The sequence below is a fragment of the Aquila chrysaetos genome, chromosome 8, assembly GCF_900496995.4.
Source record: "Aquila chrysaetos chrysaetos chromosome 8, bAquChr1.4, whole genome shotgun sequence".
Classification (NCBI taxonomy): domain Eukaryota; kingdom Metazoa; phylum Chordata; class Aves; order Accipitriformes; family Accipitridae; genus Aquila; species Aquila chrysaetos.
Window position 1 is genome coordinate 41,149,314 of NC_044011.1, and position 15,210 is coordinate 41,164,523.

A 15,210-nucleotide genomic window follows, 5' to 3' on the forward strand; every position below is an offset into this window, starting at 1 on the left:
TTTACATGTTTACACACCTAAGAGCATTTTCTTCTCATTTCCTGTTTTTCAATGCCTAAAAGATGCTTAGCGCCTGCCAAAAAAAAAAAAAAAAAGAAAAAAGAGAACAGACCAGGCGTACAAGAGTAAAAGTGGATAGACACACAATTGCTTGATAAAAGAACACTAATTACTGCATTAGAAACCCTGGACATTGCAAGCGCCCAGCAATTACTACTCTCCCATACCAGGATTTTGCTTTTCAGGAGAAATGGTTACTAGCTGCATGTCATTTTCAAAACAGGTACAAGTTTTTTTGGGTTTTTTTGGTTGGGTTTTTTTTTTTGGTTGGTTGGTTTTTGTTTGTTTGTTTGTTTGTTTTTAAAAGGGATTACTTCTTTCAGGGCTTCATCTTGCACCACTGTCTGATGGAGGAACAGAGTGAGATTGGCAGACACTCTGTGATACTGCAGATATGCAGAACAGAGCCATTGTGCACATCAACCTCACCTGCAACATTCAGGAAGTGAGAGAAGCAGCTGTGGCAACTGACCAATACATTTCCATGTTTGCAATAGACAGCAATAGCACACAGATCTAGAAACATCTTCCTGCATATTTATGCATGCATATTGGTGGAACGCACTCATAGCCATGTCGTGCACTCATTTCTGTTGTTGTTTCAGTCCCACATAAAACACCTTCTGCCAAAGCCTTCGGAACATCTTTGTTTCCTGGTGGCTTATGCAAATTGGGTTTGCTTCATTTTCCTATTTATTTATTTCCATGCAATGGAGAAGAGCAAACTTTTAGGGAACCCTGTCAAAAGCTAAATTCATTTCAGGTGCTTCATAGACAGACTTGGTTGGCAGCGAATTGTTGCTCTTCTGGAGCTGGAAATACTCACCTGCAGAGCAACAGGTGAGTAATATTTGTGCTCCTGTTTGGCATGCTTCATTTGCTTGGTCATTTTCCCTCCATAACCTGGTCTCTGATAAAGAAGAAAAAAGGAAAACCAAAAACCAGATGGATCCAAAACCCAGAGTTTAGCAAATCCCTAGCGTAAAGCCAGACAAAGCAGATAGATAGAATCCTTTGTGATTTTAACAATGTATTCTGAAGAGTTCTGCCTTAGCAAGCATTTCACAGTGTCAAGATTGCCTCAACTGGCAACTTTCTTTTAGCTCTGCATTACATCTTGCATGCCTTCAGGCAAAACTCATCCAGCAGAAGACTGGACACACTTCTGTCCATCACAGTGTACACAAGGTATCCTGAACAAAGTAAATACTCTTAACGAAAACATTCAACAAGGGAAAGGAGATGAACAGAAGTCTTTCCTTGCCACAATACTGCAGGTTATTAAATAGGGATGTTTGGCTGAGAAATGACTGAGAGTTACATGGCAATCTTCAAGAGTGCTTAAGACTCCACTAAGTAAATCTGAACTAAGGATTTGAGAAGTCTAGACAGAGCTACAAAGCTTAAAAATTTCCCTTGGCTGTTTAAATCGTAACACTGAAGACTAATTTGTCTTATCGCAGTAAGTACTCCTGTGTTCAGAAGTCCTGTGCTTGAGTGAGATCTATGGACAAAAGCTTTGTTGAAAAGTTGATATAATTGCAACAAATACAGAATGGCAAAACTTGGGGTGTTGTGGGGTTTTTTTATATATTTATACATATACATTTATACATTTTATACATAGACAGATAGGCGAACAGGCATTTACTATTTTTATTTGGCTTGTGAAAGGTCAAATGTGATCTGACAGAGTAAGTAAAAAAGATTACTTGCCATACACAGGGCCAGGTACCAGAACTGCTTGACCAAACCATGTCTTTAATCAAATAAATTTTTATACATAACGACTTCATCTAGACATGCTTCAAACTTGCTGCACATATCCGCGGGACAATAAAATTAAATTTTTGTCAATTACAAGGCCTCATTATTGTATGTCTCAAAATTGTAAGTCTCAAAGTCACTTCAGAGTCACTCATTCTTAGATTCCAGGCATCCCTAGAAGCCTGTGAAATGCTGTTATTTCTGTTTTTCACATGGGACCGAGACACTCAGTAGTTAAGATCAGACTGAGATGGATTACAGAGCTGAATCCAAATGGCCCCAGATACATGATAATGTCCCAAATGCTTTATTTTTTTCAGAGCAGATATCCAGCTGCCCAATGTTCAGTTTACTCGGTTCTTTATGTGGCACTCCCACTTCTTTCTCAGTTCAATGGGATACAATCAAATAGAACTCCATTTTTAAGGAACAGCTCCATTGCTGGAATAATTGGAAACAGAGTAAGTGCAGACAAAGCAAAATGTGCTGGTTTACTCAAAGCTGAACATATTTGTCTTGAGAATATATAAACCAATATATGAAACAGCTGAGATATCAGATCAGACAGGACAGATAAATGCTAATGGCCTAATTTCACAGTGCTTTCTACACATACACAGCTATGAACATGCAAAGACCCCTAGCAAGAAGCTATACAGCTCTGAATGCAAACCTCTAAGCATATTCATTACTTCAGTATTAACAGTAGGACTCCATTCCCATAAGAAATGCAGACTGGTCCTGTAGTGAAAAAAATCCAGAGGCCACACTGCTGCTATCAATACTTCATGGCTTCTGACTTTGCCGTAAAATCTGCCACTTGCTGCAGAACTTGTGCTCCAGACTCCACATGTCCATTTAGCACCAATGTGTTCAGGTAAGAACAAACATCTTGAAAAAGCAGAAAGTACAAAACAATGCTGTGTTGCCCATCTATAGCCTGAAGCAGCTGCAGAGCACCGGAATGGATTGTGCCTGTTCGTTTCAGTGAGGGGAATCTTACATTTGTAAATGTATCTTCAGTTTTGCAGATCTCAGTATTAACGTTAAACATTTTACAGAAAGTAGTCCTTTATGGAACCAGATCACATGCCTATTTGATAAATTCAAATTCCCTTCCTATTCCTTTCCAAAAGCCTTGGCAATTGCAAGTACGTCCAACTTCATGTAAACTAACTTTTACAATGGAATTCAGCTAAAGCAAGCCCATATCCAGCAGCACATGGGATTTTGTCCTGAGCGTATTCAAGTCAATATGAATCTCAGTTTTTATCCAAACTCCTGTTACACTTAGCTGCACCGACAAATGCAACAGTGCAGAGACCTTGCCACAGGGAGTTAGCTCTAAGGTCCTATGAAGGTTGTTGAGTCCTTACAACTGTGAGACAAACATTGATCTGATCAAGTCTCATGAACAAAATATGTATAGGGAAGCCCTAGTAAAAACCAAGGTAATCACGATTCCAGGTTGTCAGCACTGCTCCTAAGTCCTCTTTGCTGTGTTTCTTCTCATCATATACAGTGATGCTCTCTGTACTACATGGCATAGGAAATTACAAGCTTACAGGGCAGATGCTGGAATGACCTCTGCCTAGTGCATGGAAAACTTGTCCATGTAATGAGTTCAAAATCAAAGACATCTAGTTACTTAAGAATACATGCTGATGGGCAAATTCTGTACCTTCTTGATTCCAAGTAAAGTTGTCTGGTATTCAACTTGCTGTGGGTAACTCTAGGTATCTCTTCACCAAACCACAGTTAGGCAAGCACAGTTTAAAGCTAGGCACCCAACTTTTCATTTAGTTGCCTTTCTGCATTCTCAGTGATAAATGACATTACCCTCCCAAGCAGAAAAGACAGTGCTGTGAAAAAAGATGCATGGGACCACCCTTCTCTTTTTTCCAATACATATTCCTTATTCTTGTGATGCAAGTGATCTCCTGCAGTGTGCTTCAAAAGGCCTTAAAACATACCAATGACCAAGTTAAATTCAGTTTATCTTGGAATAAATAGTTCATCACTGCTGTTCTTAACTTTCTGCACCAGAAATCTTGTATTTAAGTATAGTCGGTTAAAATAACTATACATTCTCAGTTCAATAGAGAAATTAAATTCAGTGTAACTCTTGGAATATCCTGTTAGCCTACTCTTGCTCCTTATACACCTTAGAGAGGATAAAACTCCAGCCTGAAGTTGCTTCTGCAGACAATTGGACAGATCCTTCATACCACTTCCATGGCAAATGCATACTCTTGGTTTCTCCTAGCTCCTTAACAACTTTATTAACTGTGCTGCAAATAACAGAGAAACAGAGATAATGATCTGAAAAAAACCTCAGTGTCGAGCATCATCTCTTGTCTCTTTCCCTTAGAAGTCAAGCAGCGAACTACAGACTGTGAATTCTTTCCGAGTTAAATGGTGTTCCTTCATATTCTTGCTTGTTCCCCATATCTAACAGGAAAATTCTCATGTCACCTGAATTTATACTTTGTTGTGTGGCAGTTGCTATGCCCTGCTGCCATTCATTTCTTCTCCTCCAAAGGTGCAGGAAAATGGGAGGTATCTAATATTGGCTTCAAAACTATGGTAAAATAAGATATTCCCTCACGCTGACAGAGAGGAAATTCCATGAACTATCCTCAGTACCTCACCTTAATACTTATTTAATCTATGTACTGGGATATGTGAAGTCCCTGTAAATAGACAACAGATAATTTATTATAACTGATTAGCTTGATACTTTAGTTTACCTGTCAAAATGCTGTTTTTAATCCAATTCTTTACCTTCACATACCATTTCATAAATTCCATCTCTATGGAATAAATAAATTCCATCTCTATGGGGATTAATATCAGGATGTCAGTCTTCATGGAATTCAGTACATGTCACAGGCTGCTGTAACTCCCGAGACCAATCAGAATGCTTTGGAGTACCCCATTCTCTTCCTTTAGCATTGCAGAGAAGTCCCTTGTTCCTGGTTTTGCAATTCCTTTTGCCAGAGGGTAAGTGAGGGAACACAGTTAGCCTTATGACACCAAAGCACTTACTGGGATTCTTTAAAAACCAACCTAATGGTGTAAGTAACACACAGTTATGTGCTGTGACTCACATACACTGCCTTGGCCGTAGGAACTAGAAGGGAGGGATAGAAGCAGAAACCACACTAGTCTCCTTTTTGTGAAGTGCCTGTCAGCGTCATAGGTAAATGGTGAGAGAGGCCAACACAGCTGGGATGTGGGCTGACATGGAAACAATGACCAACCTGCAACCATGGCAGCTTTCTTGGGGGCACCTATGAGAATCCAAGTGCGACCAGTGATTGACTTTTGACTTTTAACACCTTTGAAGATGAGTAGGTGAGTTAAATAAATGGGAATTTTGGATTGTCCTTTAGTTTCAAAGGCATATCTTTGGAGTACAAAAAAGAACCGAGAGTATTAACAAGCCATTTCTGGGGCAAAAGGGGGCTTGATGCAAAGCAAAATATATACATTCTTTTCAGTCTGGATCTTTAAAAACCCACATTCTTTCAAAAAAAGAGAAGAATATAGGGACAATGCAAAACCAGGATAATCACATACACTATAATTTAAACAAGTGCATAGGGAGGGCAGGCTAACTTGTACTGATATTCACTGTCATCCATATTCCAGGCTTTTTTTGTCCATTTCCTTAATACCCATAAATCTCATTCTCCACCCAGCCTGATTCCTTGCTCCTCCCCACACGGTCTCCACACAGCTCATAGATATCATTGGTCACAAAGCCACTTTCAGTACTGGCCAATGTCACAAAGCCGCTCATTGATGTATTCATTGCTGCATTGTCATAATCCCTGGAGAGGCTGTCAAGCACTTTATCTTCCTGTGTACGGAAGGAAGAATTCTTAGCACCAGGCCTGGTTCCAGCCAGATCTGCTTCTGATTGCTTCTTGATTACTTTGTAAATATCCAGATTTGGACTGTTCCTCCTGGGGTTAGACAGCCATGCATCTTCCTCCTTTGGGCTTGCATCTATTTGCTCCTGTCTCCTTAGGGACAGAGGAAAGAAGACAAGTCATAATATGTTTTTTTTACAGAGGCAAATACAAAACAATACCACACCTCTCTTACAGTAATTTAATGATGACCCTTGAGGAAAGCAGACACTCAGAGCCTGGACTCAGGATGACATTTGTTATTACTTGCCATTCCAGGTGTGCGGCAGCAGGCTGCATACCCGGGGTAGTCCCATGGCACGACCTGCTGGGGTACCCTTGCACTCTGCTGCCAGCTGAGATGCTAAGGCAGCAAAGCCTAACACTGACACTCCCAAAACCACAGCCAGCATGCCCACCAGAGGTACTGTGCACACAGGGAAAGCAAGGAGAGGAAATTGGTAAACGTTATTTGCTCCAAACGTATATCCTTTTATTTCTATTACTCTGTTTTTCACTTTTGAAGGGGATCTTCTGATAAATCAGATCTTTTCTTCAGTAAGAAAACTTAAGTGCTAACACTTCAAAATCATCATCTTGTTTCATGCTATCCCTTAACTACTATACGTCTGTGAACATAATAAAATGGCATAATGTGATTTACTTAAAATTTTACTTCACAAGTAACTCAGCCTGGAGCATCCATGCCACTTTTTAAACATTTATTTGGCTGAAAGCAGTCCTCTCCAGAGTATCTTACAGGATCCTGAAGCTAGCTGTAAAATGACTGCCAGGACAAGATATCATAGGTTCAATTGTTACAGAAAAATGTCACTTACCTCTTCGCAAAAAGCCAGAACCAGAAGATGGCTGTAACGACCATCAGGAGAAGCAGCACAGGAATGCTGGGAATAAGGATGTAGGCAAGACTCTGAACAGGTTCTAGGGGTAAAAATGAGATTCTGGCTTTTATTCACTTCCAGTTGCATTTGACATGCACAGAACTTCATAGAAAAACTAACAGTAGCAAAAGGCAGCATCATCACACCTCAATAGGCCTCTGGTCTTGTTCATAATCTAGCAGTATCTACTTCTCAAAGGCAGCAAGCCTGACAGAGACCGATCATCTAGTTAAGCAGGTTAAAGTAAAATAAGCTCAAATCTTCAAGATGAGGAACCAACAAGCCTCACTGTCCCACTGTAAGAAGGCAACGGTGCTACAAGGTAATGAGATATGCTGTCTTTTAAAAGCTTAGGAACACCCAGCCAAAAGATTTCAGAGAGCAAAATATCTTTTATTATCTGTGAATTTGTAGGGGGAAAGTCAGCATGATAAGAAGAAACTGAAAGTTTTTCATAGTTAATAATAGACTTACAAACAAAACATTAACAATTTAGACATTCTGAAGTGATTCAATAAATTAAAAGTACCTTTTTCAGACCCAAAATACTTTACACAGCTTTAGATTTAGAACATTTTGGTAGCCAAAGCAATCAGTTTACATTTGTCCTGGAAAGGATTTGAGGGAAGTTTTTTTTTCAGATGCAGTTGCCTAAATACAGTCTTCTACATTTAGGGTCAAACACTTCAAACTGAAATGTTGACTGTTTACAGCCACATGTGAGAAATGTGGGTGTGCATAGTTAAAGAGAGAGCAGGCCAGCTGTTGAATGCACAACATACCTTTGGCTTCTACAACTGTTACATTAGCATCTTTCTTACGGCGTTCTTCTGGGAATACTGGATTCAAGGGCTCTGTTGCAACATCTGGAAAGAAGCAGCTTAATTAATACTGCAGATGTTATTTGAAAGAGTTTAAGAATCATAAAAAGTGAAGGTGAGAAGAGATTGAAGAGACTGCCAGCTGCAAAGATGTGTAAGGTGTACTGGTACTCTTTTTGCTTAGATTTCTGCAGCATGACCAACAGTCCCAGATACTGCATCAACAACAGCAAGACTGTGTTCTTGAAGAATGGATTATAGAATAGCACAAGGAAAGTGCAAACTGCAGGGAAGCTTCTTCCTTAGTAAGTTTTCAGTCTGTGAGTGTCCTTGAGAATGAATGTAACGGAGAGTATTTCTACTGAAAGTTAGCATATAATTAAAAAAAGCCCCAAACAAATATCTATAACTTACCTCTTTGAGAATTCTCTATTGGAGCATTCGTTGGCTTCTCTAAAAGAAAAAAGATATGCAGAGTTTCCTCATAAGCTTGAGTAGGGAGACCAAGTGTACTGAACATAGTCTAATAACATGAGCATCCTTCTTTAGTGTTCTGTCTCCCGCAGGCCCCATTTGAGATCTCAAATACTTCATAAAAATCCTCTGAGAATTCATATAAGTCACAAGGCAAGTAGCTACAGATATTAGATACTGAGACTGTTTTCCCCAGGACTCACATTAAATTTAAAGATATCTGTCTCCCACCACATCTTTCCAGTGAAGCTAAGAAAGGGTTTCCCTATCTGTTACTGCAATCTCCTCATACCTCCTCTTGGGGACTGGGAGCAGGTTGGTTTCTAAAGCTACAGAATGACTCATTACCAAGAGAATATTTGCAAATGAAGTTATTTTTCATGTTGCATCTGTCATCATTCCATTGAAACATGTAAGGACCTCCGACACCTGGTGGGGCAGATGGCTGGTGGTACATCACAACACAGATTTCACTCCCACAGGATGGCTCATCTACATACCAGTTCCTAAAGAAAATACAACAAACATGTCAAGTAAGACTTGACATCACTTTCCGTAGTACTGCAGGAGCTCAGGTGGGAATACAGCATACAGGGCATGACAGAGGGCAGAATCAAAGAGGAATACAGCTCAGCACACCCCACCCCACCCTTGCCCCTGCTTCCACTGTGTAAAAGTAGGAACAATAACAATACAATTATTTGCAGTGTATCTTCTCTCTTTGGAATTCCTAATTTTCAAAGAAAACTCAGCAAGCAAGGTTTTCAACAAATACTAGGGAGTGAAGGACTGAGTACCTCACTGCCTGAAACTCCTCTGCGAGGCTGAGTAAAAGCTCAGGAGAACTTTGACTTTCTCCATACTGCCTTTACACACCTGTGCAAAAATCATCTATCAAAATGATTTTTGCTCTCCGACTTCAGTGGCCAATGCCTGCAAAATTTTGACACTTATTTAATAAGAAAATGAAAAAGCTAAAGCAGGATCTGTTTTTCTCTGTTTAGAAAAAAACTAACATGAAAAAACCCTGTCTTGTGGATAAAATTTTTTTTTTTTTTTTTTTAATAGTAAACTTCACCACTGGAAAACTGTGTAGGCCTTTCCAAGTAGAACACAGGAAAGAGGCTCCACTACTTAGTGCTCTATAATACAACCATTACTGAAGAGGCATGTTATGCATCTCAGAGAAACACTTCTAAGACTGTGTCCTGATTTTGAAAAATGTTCAATACCCACCGATTTTGGAACAAGCAATGTTCTGCATGCCAAGCACTTTCTGAAAGCTGATCCATACAATATAAATAGTTCCAGATACACCAAGGTATTCAACACGGGAAAAAACCCACACATGTTAAAGAAGTATTTTTTCAATCACTACAATGCTGTATTCCTCCCTCACTTCCTTCCCCTCCTAGTGGAGCTCCCCTCCGCCATGCCCCTGATCTTTTCCTTGGCTTTATCATTTAGCATAAATAAGCTATGTCTCACCAACGAAAATAATAATAAATAATAAAGCTATGTCTGTTTCTTAGCAGCAGCAGATCTGGTTCTAGCTTCCTATTATCTACCCCCAGTATCTGAACAACAGGAGAAACTTTAATATATTGAACAGTACTAAAAGCAGCTCTGTTTCATTCATTCCTGCACAAAGCAACTAAAATTTCTTATGGGTTCCCAAAGCATAAAGCTCACAATAACAAGGTATTTTTACACATGTCCAATATAAAGAAGAATGCAAAGGCAGACCTGTCATACATATGATACGTTTTCATGAAATATTTAAGAATGTTTGGGTTATTTCATGAAATTTGTAGTTCAATCATTGTAAATGCAGCAAGTAGTTAAGGATAATGAGTGAACATTGTAGAATTTGATTTTTTAAAATTACTTTAATCACAGGTTCAATAGTAAATATCTACCAGGCAAAACTCCCTTGAACCTGAAGTTTACTGCAGAGCTGGCACCTCTTTGCTAAGGCTTTCATCAACCTGGCAATATTTAGAGCAGATTTTCTACTTCTATACCACAGAAAGGCAGACCTTGTAGGCCTGGATCTAAGAATATCTTTCATCTAGAAAACTGTGACTCATGATTGAAATAAATCATAATTTAGCAGAATTTTTGAGGCTAAACACATTTTGGTTCTATGCTGAACAGAAATGTGAAAGTAGTGAAAACAACTCCAGCAAACTTGTAATTGGTTATAAATGTTGTTGCCTTTATGTTTTAATTACAGCAAATGCTATGGTTCTGCTTGCCTTAAGACAAGGAGGCAGAAATCTAACAAGTGGTGTGAAAATTTTAATTTTTCATGTCTACAATAAATACTGCAGCTTTCCAATTTTACTCTCTCACAGGAAAAAAATGCTATTCTCTCAGCAAGTAAAAGGAGAAGGGCCCATCGCTCAGGACATCAGGGACAAAACTTCAGGGGATCTAAAGTGCAGGAACCTTCAGGTCAAAGCACATATTTTGTACATGCCTAATCAGAGATTTTTTTAAGACCAGATTGCTTGTTTTTCCACCTCCTTTTAGCAATCAAAAATTATCAATCTAGCCCAAGCTAGACACTCTAGATGTCTTACATAGAGCAACAGAGAGAGAGCAGGGTCTCTAAAGGGTAATGTGTCTACCCATTACATCTGGATGGGATGAATCACTCTCTGGAGATACTACTGCTCTTCAGTGACTGCAGAAGGAACACAGATGACAGCTGGGGCAACACTGCTTGATTCTTTTGAAAGAATCCTTTCTGATTGCTAAAGGCAGGTGACAGTCCCTGACCAGGTTGCTTCCCAGTCTCACAGGTACCTACCGGAACTTGGATGAGCTGCCATCTGACCAGGAGTAGAGGTTCTGACACTCTGTACTATTGTCTACCTCCTCCTTTTTCCTCCTAAGCCCTATCCAAAAATCTCCATCAGAAGCTAAGAGACTCTCAATAAATTTTTCAATCAGTCTTTGCTCTGCTTCTGTTTCAATACTGACTAGATGTCCGCCATCAGCTCTGCAGGCAAGGTGTGCTTCTTCATAGCTGATCCTGCGTGAAGCGTCATGAAAATAAACTACTTTGTAGCATGGTTGCTGTGTTCCACCCCGGCAAACTGTCTGTCCTGCAGAAATGGAAAGAAACCTGTTACAGAAACTATGCCTGTTAGTACCAAAAGTGAATGCCAATACTTCCATTTGGCTGAATTTTGCACCGTACGATAGTTTATGTAGGAAATACAACACAGGTAAAAAGCCTCTTGTATTACTGGACTGGCAAGTTGCACCTCTGAACTTTTCTTACTGCACATAACAGTTTAGGTTGGTCTGCACAGCACTGTTCTCTCATGTCCTGCACTTCTCAGCTCCCTCACGAATTTTCTGCGATTTGAAGACCCTAGGAGTTCCTTACAAAGAAGCAATGCTGCGCCAGAGAGCAAGCTGACATGTGCAACCTTTTAAAAAGTGAGTTCCTTTACAAGGGTTCAAAGAGGCTTTTAAAAATTATTTTTAAGGAATTTAAAGGGCTAAAATTAGAGATCCTCTTACACAAGCAGAGATAATAATTTATCTTCTGGGGTATATGTAATAGTTTCATGGAATATATACTGCAGTGTATCAAGATGTGTTCAGACAGTCCAATTGCAAGCACTGCTCTGCACTGTAGAGGTTACTGGCTGCCCAGGAAGTAAACAATGTCTGTTTTCAGACTGTCATAAGCCAAGGACTTTCTCATCTGTGAAGCAGCATGGCTTATTTTGATTACAAGGAAAGCAAAGATCAAAGTGAAAAGATACATAATCTAAAATTATGCACTTCTGTTTCTCAGCAGAAGAGTCCCAATATTTAGACTGTGGAAACAAACAGTTTTGTTTTACTTGGTAAATATTTCTTTTCAAACACACTGCAGACACAATCTGCTAACCTACATGTTTTTACAGAAGAAGAACATGTAGCAACATTTGTAATGTACTCAGAACAAATGGGATGTGAGGACAGGTCATTATAAACCCCTCCATGGGATATATGCTGGCTTTGCTTTATTCTTATATGTTCCTGCATTGCCACTCTCTTAGAGTGAGAATTTAAACACCTTTCATATTGGCATTTTTGAACAGTTAAGTACTCAGAATCACAGAGCCTGCTAACATTGTACACACAAATTAAACTGGCTGTACTGCAAAAGCAGTATTTAATAATACATCTCTAGGCATAACCTGTGTTTCTCTTGGTAACTTAACACTCATGCAGGCTGGGTGAAAAAGGCAAAACCCCTTACCTCTTCTCAGGGATATGTCCATTGCTATTGTGAAAGACATAAGAAAAACACAGACGGCACACTTATTAAAAAACTGCAGCAACTGTCTAGAAAGAGTGTCACAAACTGCACATGGGTTCTTTTCTAATACACAAACATGTTTTTTTCCCCATTAACTGGCAGAAAGTCTCTGTCTTATCAGCCAAACTTGCCATTGCTTTCAGCTAAGGAAAAATTTATTGTAGTTGATTACTGTCCGGACTTCACTGCCAGTTAGGTTCCCAAATATAGTTCTGGTAAGAGAGGACAATTGCATATGTAGCTATAACCAATGCTGAAAGTGTTCCTCGTATTTTCCCCTTATCTCCTCATTGCCTACCTGGGATCTGCCTCAAAGCCTGCTGACTTCAGTGAGCCTTGGTAATGCGAGACTAGGGATGAGTCAATTATACCGAGAAGTAAAAATTCATGAAAAGAAATAAATCTCCAACCCCACAGCTGGCAGCTGAGCCCTCTAACTCACTCCCACAAAAGCCCTACTGCCGGCAAGAGCATGGCAGAATTAAAAATGTATTTATAGATATAATAAAACTCCTTGCCTTATGTTGGAATAACATGAACATCTCACAGGTGACAGTGTTCAGGCTTTCTACTGAACATACCAGCCTATCAAGTCAGGCAGAAACTTGCCCCAGACTGGCTATTCTGTGCCCTAAAAGCAGACTAAACTACCTAGTTTGGGTACTACATCCAAAAATACTGCTGGTCCAACCTTGAGCTGCCATATATCTGTTACTATGAAAGCCGTCTAAGTAGGTGACGTTCCTTTGCGCAAAACCGGGAGGACAGACTGATAATCAAAAGAGACTTCGTAGAGGAAGAGGAAGACAAACTAGTGTGGGCTGGAAATTCAGCCAGGCTGAATTTCCACTGAGGGTGGGATGACAAGAGTAGTTCTGTTAGCCAGGGCAGCATTTAAGATTCCTAGAACGGAGGCAAAAATGCAGCAGGAAGAGCAGAACGGTTTCTCAGGGGAAGAGGCAAATGAAACTGGACTACCGGCGTGCCCCCTTCACGACCAGGTGCTCCCACCCAACACGGAGGATGCGGACGTCTCCCTAGGGCAGGGCTAGCTCCGGCTGGGGACTTAGGAGGGAAAAATCACTGCTCCAGGTAGCGCCTGCACATCCTTGCCTATGTCGCGACGGCCGCTCCAGGCAGCCAAACCCTCCCAGCGCAAGAGGGCAGGCGACGAGTCTCGACGGGGCTGCGAGCCCCGTGTCCGGCTCCCCGCCACTCTCAGCGCTCGCCCCGCTCCGCGGAGCCGGGCAAGCGGAGGGCCCGCCAGCCCGTACCCCCTTACCGCTGAGCAGCCGTGCCCCCGCAGCCCAGCCCAGCGCGGCAGCGCACAGGGCCGCGGCCGCCAGCATCCTCCCCGGCTCCGTCGGCGTCCGCGGGGCGCCCGGCTGGCTCCACCGCCCGGCCCCAAGCGAGTGGCCCGGGTCCAGCTGCCGGGCCGGAGGGGAGGGAGCCGGCAGGGGCCGTCCTCCGGGGAGGAGGGGCCGGGCCGCGCCCGGCTCAGCCCCTACGCGGGTAGGAGGCGGGAGCGGCGGCGAAGACCCCCGGGCAAAGCCCGGGGACGGGACCCGCTGCCCTCGCTGCGCATCTCTCCGCCGCAGGGGTCTGCCTCTCCCGCTGCGGGGCACACGCTAAGCCCACACCTCTTCCCGCTGCCTCCGTTCTCAGCTCTCCCCTGTGCCGCACTTTAGACACCTCATCGCTTCTGCATGTTGCTCCCCGCTGCAGCTTTAGACCTTCCCTGTCCCACACGTAAACGACAAGGCGCGAGCAGAGGAGACACCTCCCTCCACCACAACGTGTGAGTGAGAGAAGCCGCACCTGCAGGCCCTGAAACCAAAGGCTGACCCTCCCCGTACTGATGTGCAGCTGCCTTTCAGAAACCGCGTCAGGGCAGAAAACAGAACACGGGAACTTTGTTTCAAAGGTTAATAAATTCTGAGCCTGCTTCCTGGTGCCCCGGAAGCTGGTGCACACCTGTTTCCGGGAACACTAGCTCTCCAGCTAAGATTTCAAAGGCTCAGCGTCTAAGAGCTTTTTTGCAGGTTGCAGAAAGGGGCAGACCACCAAAATGAACAAATGCAGGAGCTCCAAGAGCTATAGTTTCTGCTCCTACAGATACTAGCTGGGGTCAATGTTTTAAAATAAATTAATGATTTTATGAAAGACTTAAAACCTAGACCAACTCTTGGGAGTCTGGTTGGAGAAACTGTTTCTGAAATCCGTATCTTAGATAGAGACAGATCCTTTAAAATATCATTAAGACCTTCCACTCCAGGTCTCCAGAAGTCAGGAATCTCAGAGGTAGGTGTTGGAGCTGAACTAAGGCTATGGCTTTGCAGCATGCGTCATGTCTGTGAAATGCACACATCAATGGTATTCTAGAACTGAACTTTTACATTTCCTAAGTCCTTGGTGATCAAGGTTTGCATTTAGTAAATAACTAGGCACTTGAGCAACTTTACAGACATGAGCAATTCAACTGGTTTCATGAACCTGACTCAGGACTAATATTTTGGTGAGACAGTTTTGCCCTTAATTTCATGTATTTCAGAAGACAAAACAACTCAAAGTGAGGTATGTCCACGAAAGTGACATATGCATTTAACTATTTCCAAATTGTTAGGTAATACAATTGGAAATGCCTCAAATACAGGGAAGAACCGAGCATCTGAACTGGCTAGCCTGAGTTATAAGACTGAAGCCAGGCCTTTATCAAGCCAATCTTCATTATCTTGATGCTCCACTAATACACTCATTCTTTGGAGAACTTTTGACAAAGGAAATCCTGTTTTGGGGAGTTTTTTCTTGTTTTGCAGACCAAAGTAACCAAAATAATTACAGTGTTTCTAGAAATTAAACAAAACCTCACCTTCTTTACAGCTGTAGGTATTTTCATAACACAGTTTAAAAACCCTGCTAATCATTTTAGAAGTCTCTCCTTT

At 41.6% G+C, this 15,210-nt stretch overlaps 1 protein-coding gene across 4 annotated transcripts; it reads right to left on the reverse strand.

Moving 5' to 3' along the window:
• Positions 1-1,702: 1,702 nt before the first annotated feature.
• On the reverse strand, positions 1,703-14,046 carry LAYN (layilin). 4 transcript variants are annotated; one of them, XM_030023185.2, is made up of 8 exons: positions 13,551-14,044; positions 12,209-12,232; positions 10,757-11,054; positions 8,290-8,447; positions 7,882-7,920; positions 7,429-7,512; positions 6,584-6,686; positions 1,703-5,858 (listed from the first exon to the last, which is right to left on the reverse strand). In XM_030023185.2, the coding sequence occupies exons 1-8, from the start codon at positions 13,615-13,617 to the stop codon at positions 5,501-5,503; spliced, it is 1,131 nt and encodes a 376-aa protein (XP_029879045.1). In that variant the 5' UTR covers positions 13,618-14,044; the 3' UTR covers positions 1,703-5,500. The 4 variants fall into 4 exon arrangements, with proteins under 4 accessions (XP_029879045.1, XP_040981437.1, XP_040981436.1 ...); XM_041125503.1 differs by having other exon boundaries at positions 12,209-12,269; positions 13,551-13,650; XM_041125502.1 differs by lacking the exon at positions 7,882-7,920 and having other exon boundaries at positions 13,551-14,046.
• Positions 14,047-15,210: the final 1,164 nt, after the last annotated feature.

Bases quoted from the DNA above. Each gene is read 5' to 3' on its own strand.
- LAYN (XM_030023185.2), bottom strand. From the start codon at position 13,617: ATGCTGGCGGCCGCGGCCCTGTGCGCTGCCGCGCTGGGCTGGGCTGCG. The intron at 8,448-10,756 runs GTAGGTACCTGT...TATTTTCTTTAG, and splicing joins GGCAGCTCATCCAAGTTCCG to GAACTGGTATGTAGATGAGC. The intron at 7,513-7,881 runs GTAAGTTATAGA...GCTTCTTTCCAG, and splicing joins AATAGAGAATTCTCAAAGAG to ATGTTGCAACAGAGCCCTTG.